The sequence below is a fragment of the Cydia splendana genome, chromosome 2 (genome assembly GCF_910591565.1).
Source record: "Cydia splendana chromosome 2, ilCydSple1.2, whole genome shotgun sequence".
In the NCBI taxonomy this organism is placed as follows: domain Eukaryota; kingdom Metazoa; phylum Arthropoda; class Insecta; order Lepidoptera; family Tortricidae; genus Cydia; species Cydia splendana.
In genome coordinates this window covers 10,770,529-10,777,500 of record NC_085961.1, presented here as the reverse complement: position 1 = coordinate 10,777,500, position 6,972 = coordinate 10,770,529, and the positions used below count along the sequence as shown (strand labels likewise).

The window sequence follows — 6,972 nt, the reverse complement described above, 5'->3', positions numbered from 1 at the left end:
CTCCCATACAACAAACGTGATTTTTGACCAAAGTTAAGCAACGTCGGGCGTGGTCAGTACTTGGATGGGTGACCGTTTTTTTTGTTGCATTTTTATCCGTTTTTTTTTTTCATTATGGTACGGAACCCTTCGGGCGCGAGTCCGACTCGCACTTGCCCGGTTTTTTTATTTAGCCGGCGCCATTTTTGACATATGAGGTGTGGTTGGATTCGTCAGAATTGTGGTAGTGACATAGGCTACATACATTTTGAGAATGGTACCCTCTAATATAAAAATGGAGGGGGGGGGGGGGTTGTTTTTTTTCCTTACTATAGCAATATGGGTACCAAATGAAAGCTAATTATTATATAAAATGAAAGCTAATAATATAAAAATACCATTTCAAAAATATATGTCAAACTGTCGGGTCTTTTGTTTGTTTTAATAATAGTTGCAGTTTAATGTAACAGAATATTATATTTTTTTCAACTTGATGTACTTTTCTTATTTTTTGATATATGTGGTTAATTATTTTTTAACATTATATAGAAGATATTCACAGTCACTTGGTATGTATTTTGGACGGATCCATTCAGCCATTTTCAATTTAGAGCAGTTAGAAGTCAACTGTGGATTGTGAAATTTTTGAACGTTTTCTAATAATTAGTTAAACCAAGTATTGTTAATATTATATATTAGTAATCTACTCACAAAGCCCTTTCATTGGGTACCCCACATGGTATGTTTAAAAGAAAATAAACAAAAAGTTTGTACTGCCGACTTTATGACGTTACAGCAACTACCCCCACCACTTTCGCGCTTGTCATCTCATATATTTGTATTCAGGGCATTACACTGAATGCGTCGATACCATATTCACCCATATCCGAGACGACATGAGCGAAAATCGCTTTCTAGAAGACTTTTCTTTCGTTGGCCGGGCCACTATACCTACATATAACATACATATTATGGTTGTAAAAATATTACCCATATCCACTTAGCTAGGTAGATAGGTTGGCTTCCTTTGGCAAGTTTTCTAGTTCTACAGTTCGATGCTTTATCTTCTGACGGTGTCTGATAATAAACCATCTGTAAAATGGAAAATTAGGTTTATCAGGCCATTCATTGTTCATGCGAACCCACCCTTAGACAATTCAAGCGAGTTGCATATACCTATGGTAGTACTAATGTATGATGATGCTAACGGTAATTACTTGCGTTGCTCAAGACTATATTAACCTTTTACCCGCCATATAATTTTTCATCGAGCGTGCTCGTGTCGCCGGCGGTACGAAGTTACCCGAAGTTTTGTCTTATTTATCAGAGCGCGGTGAAATGAGCCCGATTTTGTTTGTCTTATATATCAATCTACGGCGGTTAAAAGGTTAATAGACGAACAGGCAGTGTTGCCTTGTTGCGGTATGTTATTCTACGCTAGTACGAGTAGGTTGCCTGATAAGAGCTGTACTGGCTCTTGTAGCTTAAAATAAAGAAGGGAAGATGTAAACGTACATTAACATGACGATGGCGGGCACAGCCATCCCAGAACTAAACACATACACCGCACTAGTGAATTGCTTCATGGTCTGGGCGTATATGGTTGCGTACACCGGGTCGAACACGAGCGCAGCGAGAGTCTCCACTAGACTGAATAGGGAATTCATTTTGCCTGCAAACAATTATGGTAGAAGTTAAAAATCACCTAACTTGCTAAATTCAATTAGAGCATCAGTAACGCGAGACATACCCAATTCTTCACTTGGAACTAGTTTTGATGACATTGAACGCAATGAAGTAAATGTTGTTGCATTCAAAAATTGTACGATGGGAACTGCAAAAAAGATACATACAACTACAATTTCATTCGAAATTTTATATACTAACGCCATAATAAATTTAATCTTAGGTATACAAGACCGAGTGTTAGATTAGAATTAAGTGTAATTAACTGTAACTGGTTCCCCGCGATACAGGCGTAGCCTAGTGCGGAGACCCCTGCCATACTCTGTTATGTGTTCTTTTGATAATAAATTTATTCTTATTCTTAAGTACCTAAATCATTATAGGTTCGAGCAGTGGCGTAGCTAGCATGGGTGGCACCCGGGGCGGAAATTGTGGGTGTCACCCCAAAATTCAATCAAAATTGTAAAATATGTTTAATATTTTACAATTATAAAATTACGTTTAATATTCCATAGCTCACAATTTACTCCATCGCTTTCATTTTAGATTCCATGAACTCTCAATAGTCCACACCCTGGCGGGTGTTGCCTCTGCGCGCGTTCTATGACACGGGCAAGGACAGCATCCGCTCGGTGTAACCCACATTTCATAAGTGTCATAAGGGCATCTACATGTTGGCTTGGGCTCCGCGCACGCCTCCCAAAGGTCCGAGTCATCATTGTCCCGTGAAAGATATACCTACAAATAATTTACGTAAAAAAATACTTTTTTTGCCAAGTGCGCGATTTGAAAGAGATTCTGTAAAATCCCATTTCACAATGAATTTCAAATAGTCCAGAGTCACCCAATTAGAAACAGTGACATAGCTTCTCAATTACAGAAATAATCACATAATAAAAAAAAACTTTTCTGAATAAAAAAACCTACGAGGCGCCAACATATTATTGTTACATACCAGGAACCCAGAGAGATTTTAACCATGCATTTCTGAGGCCAAAATAAGGAAAATATACTAAAAGAGTTTACGTCAATTTCGCCAAAATAAAATTGGGTTTCGATTTTTTGTACATAAAATGTAAATGTATGTAAATTTGTAAAACTGTCACCCAAAAATAATTTTAACTTTTTTTTGTCAATTACAGAAATAATCACATAATTAAAAAAAAACTTTCCAAACTTGCGAAACTTTCCACATGAGATATTCTTGGTAACTACTGAGAATGTTCTCGAGAACGAGAATTTATTTATTTATCGTAGTTTAAACCATGAATATTCACGATAGTTTAGGTGTAGTATCCTTACCCCCAGAAAATTCCGACTTTTGGTCTACCGCTTCCGGTCAGAAAAATGTATGACGGCCCGGCCAAACGGTCAGACCTAGGTGGGGGGTGATCGACCAAATGTCATAGAGGGATCCTGGCAGTTTTTGACGCCGCCATGTTTTTTTCAATATGGCCGACATTTTTTTTAATTTTTTCAAGTTTGTCCTAGCGCGCTGATATTTTGGTCACGGAATCTCGGGGTCCCCTAAATACCTATGAATTTTTTTTTTTAATAAATGCTACAATTGCGGGAAAACTGGCCACTTTTATTTTGTATGGCAACTTTTAAACGGTGCGTGATAGGTGCTAGGTCAGACCTAGGTGGGGGGTGCTCGACCAAATGTCATAGAGGGCCCCGAGACAAAACAAACTGCATTAAAAAAAAACAAAATGGCCAACTTTTTTTTTTTAATTTTTTCAAGTTGGTCCGAGCGCGCTGAGATTTAGCATGGCGGGAGATAGAGGCCTCTAGATTCCTATGACAAACGTTTTTTTTTGGAAAAAATCCAAGATGGCGGAACAATAATTTCCATGTTGCAGGAATGTTCTGAGAACATTCCCGAGAACGTTTCCGCTTTTTGGGAATGTTCTGCAATTTGTACATTGCTATGCTGGTGGTACTGGACTATGAAACTAGGCGAATTCCAAAACAGTTTATAGGACATTTTAGTCTTTAAATATGATCAGGAATATTCTGCCAAAATCTCTCGGGTTCCTCATGGTTGTATATTATTTCCTTAATGGCGGTTATGCAATCTGCCACAGTTTTACGAATTTTTATAGATGGCACTACTGATGTTCACGGTCGGGTGTCACCCCCCAAATGGGTGACACCCGGGGCGGGCCGCCCCCGCCGCCCCCCCCTAGCTACGCCACTGCGGTTCGAGTAGGTAAGTTCACAATGTGGCATTATAACTTGGGTTAATGTTTAGGTCATGTTTAGGTTCGCGAAAGTTTCGAAATGAACTGATAAGTAACTAACTACGAAATACCGAATATAAAAGAAAGGCAGTATTATTTATATTTGAAACTTACCCAAATACATTTGAAAATCAGTTCGGACGAAATTGATGTAAACAAAACCGACGAGTTTGCTTGTGACTGAAATGAGACAGAGCACGGAGTCATCCAGACCCCATCGCTTGCTCAATATACTTATTGACAGGAAAGCAGCTGCAAGTAAAAGAGCGTAATTTTTGTTCACGAGCATTAAATGCTGACTGTAGCTACATTAAGTAGGTACCTATAAGAGAATAGGTACCTACCTATTCGACATTGAATTTAGTTATATAAGATTTATTGTACGCTCGAAATGGGCAAAATTGTTGATACCTTTATAATTTATAACATGTTATACTTTTTACACAATTTTGACAATACAATATTATCTTATCTTATCTATACGGAGCTATAATAAATATAATATAGGCATACTGTCGAAGAAAAAATCGTACAGGCAAAAGAATATAGTGCTATCTTGTTAAATGTATATCTGTGTGGTAAAAAGTGAAGTGTTTTTAAACTAGTTTTTTATCCATTTGATTTTCTACTTTAATACTTACGAAATAAAGTCGATATTAAAAAAAATAGTTAAAGGACCATGGGCAACTTTGTATGGAGCCTGGTCCAAAAACCAACAGAAATGAGAGTTAGGTCATTAGATAGGTATTTCTATGTACTTCATTTCGTTCTATGGACACAAATCGGAATTCCATGGCAGAACTGAGATATTGGTATTTTAGTCAAAATGTCGTCACCCTTATTACCTGGGCAATAGAGTCCAAGTAAGTAAATTAATGCTGCAGGGTAGATGTATGCGCACCGCCGAGCGAGCGCGGCGTATGGGATTGTCGCGCTCGCCCGGCGGTGAACTCTTTTGCCTAGGTAATAAGGGTGACGACATTTTGACTAAAATACCAATATCTCAGTTCTGCAATGGAATTCGGCTTGGTGCCCATAGAACGAAGTGAAGTTCATAGAAATACCTATCTAACGACCTAATTCTCAAGTCTATTGGTTTTTGGACCATTTTGACGCATAGTCCTTTTCAGTTGTTATAAACAAACTGAACTACTTCAATTTGATGTTATTAAGAGAAAAGGTATTTACTTACCTTTCTTAAATGTATTTTAGGTACTTACCCAATGCATGTAATATGTGACTGTATGTCGAATACATGCTATATCTGACCGCATCCCAATTCAGCCGGTATCGCACAAATAGGTAAGTAACTAAGTGTTCCGCTATAAAAGGAACAAATTATATTATTATACGATACAGGATCATAAAATCCTGGGCCTCCATAGGACTTTTCTATATAAACTTATAAAAATACCACCCGTTCGCTTGAAGTTGGCCGTTACCTCCCGGCCCGCTTCCCCGCGCCACCCCTTCTGACGCCATATCCACTCGGCCACCACAGCTTTTCAACTAAATTAAAAGCTTTTATTAAATTATTAACATGCATTTACTACAATCACAAACATTATTTAATAAAGTACACTTTTTTTAGTCGACCGTAATAGTAATTTTACCTGTGATATTATCATGTAACGGTCGCCGACTGCCATCTTGAAGCGAACGGGTGGTATCTATTTTATTGTAAAAAGTTACAATACAGATTCGCTTCTCTCTCAATACAGATATAGTGCATAATTGTTTTCCGTCGTATTTTCTCGGAAACGTTCGTATTTGTCATGCTACTTCAGTCAACCTCGGTACTTTTTGTACCGAGACTGACTGAAAAGAGAATGGGATGAGTATGATTTTCCTGGTTCTCACTGACTTACAAGTTTAGTTTGCGTACGTTGTTTTGCCTACGCAAAACGAAAAAATTGTGCATACCGTGGCTGGGTCCATAAATAATAGCAACTACTAATAAGTTTAAAGTAATCATCAATCTTAAGTCCCCCTGTCTTTTCTTGGTGATGACAGATATGGTATCTTTTTGTAGAGACAGCAACTCTGAAAACTTGAACTGAAAAGCAAATTCGTTAAGTAGGTAGGTACTTATATTGCACATTCAGGTGTGAACCAATAAAATAAGTAATATTTACCTTTTTGATTTCCATTTTAGCTGGTTTTGTATTATTTTTTAAACAAATGTAACCGTATATCATTGTCAGTAAGAATAGACAACCAGATATGAGAAATGTCCCCACATAACCAAAACATTTTAGTAGGATTCCACTCAAACTAGTTCCTATGAGTATGCCGATCGTTAGGCACAAGTTCACCAAGCCAATACGAAACGTTCTGGTCTCTGGGGTGGTAATGTCACTAATATAGCTAAAAATCCCAATAAAGATCGTAACCCAACCCCCAGTAATGGCCGGGAACAATACTTCTAGAAACATTGTAACTTCTACGGGGATCTCGTAAAAAAGAATGGTGCATACTATATTGCTTACAGTCATCAATAAGTCTCCGAAAATAGGAAGCAACATGCAGATTTTTCTGTTACCAGTTCTGTCGCTCCAGGCTCCCATAAACATCACAACGAGCGTAGGTAAGGCGGTATGAATTATGCTTCTCCATGTTTCTATCGACGAAATGACTTTCTGCACTTCTCGCTCATATTCAGTCAAGTTGCTGCCATGTTTATCAATTAAGGGATTACATATTTCAGGGCCATAATTTAGTTTCACAAGACAAGCTTTAGCCAAATTTAAATTTTGAATCGCGAGTTTTGCCATGGCCGCCGGTATAACCAGACCAGCCATAATGGGTTCCACAGTTATGTTTGATCTCAGATATTTTAATCTTTCGGTGAGCCCTTTTCTCGGAATAATAGTTATTTCGTTATCTGTTTCGATTTTATGAACAGTCTGTGTTTGGCGAAGTAACTTTTCGTCATCATTTTCCGATTTGTCAATTTGAGCACAGTGCATAGTGCTTTCTAAATAAACTAGAACATCTACAATCAGCTTGATTCAACTAACCAAACGTACGATACTCGTGCTACTGTAATTGACTCTTAAGATAA

General features: G+C 37.8%; 2 protein-coding genes across 2 annotated transcripts; both read right to left on the bottom strand.

Moving 5' to 3' along the window:
* Positions 1-983: 983 nt before the first annotated feature.
* Positions 984-5,249, bottom strand: LOC134800215 (uncharacterized). Its single transcript, XM_063772716.1, has 5 exons — positions 5,129-5,249; positions 4,023-4,160; positions 1,730-1,813; positions 1,495-1,651; positions 984-1,071 (listed from the first exon to the last, which is right to left on the bottom strand). Exons 1-5 carry the CDS (start codon positions 5,163-5,165, stop codon positions 984-986), a joined length of 504 nt encoding a protein of 167 aa, XP_063628786.1. The 5' UTR covers positions 5,166-5,249.
* Positions 5,250-5,346: 97 nt separating this feature from the next.
* LOC134800208 (proton-coupled folate transporter-like) lies at positions 5,347-6,972 on the bottom strand. The gene is made up of 3 exons (XM_063772704.1): positions 6,044-6,972; positions 5,832-5,964; positions 5,347-5,417 (listed from the first exon to the last, which is right to left on the bottom strand). Exons 1-3 carry the CDS (start codon positions 6,875-6,877, stop codon positions 5,347-5,349), a joined length of 1,038 nt encoding a protein of 345 aa, XP_063628774.1. The 5' UTR covers positions 6,878-6,972.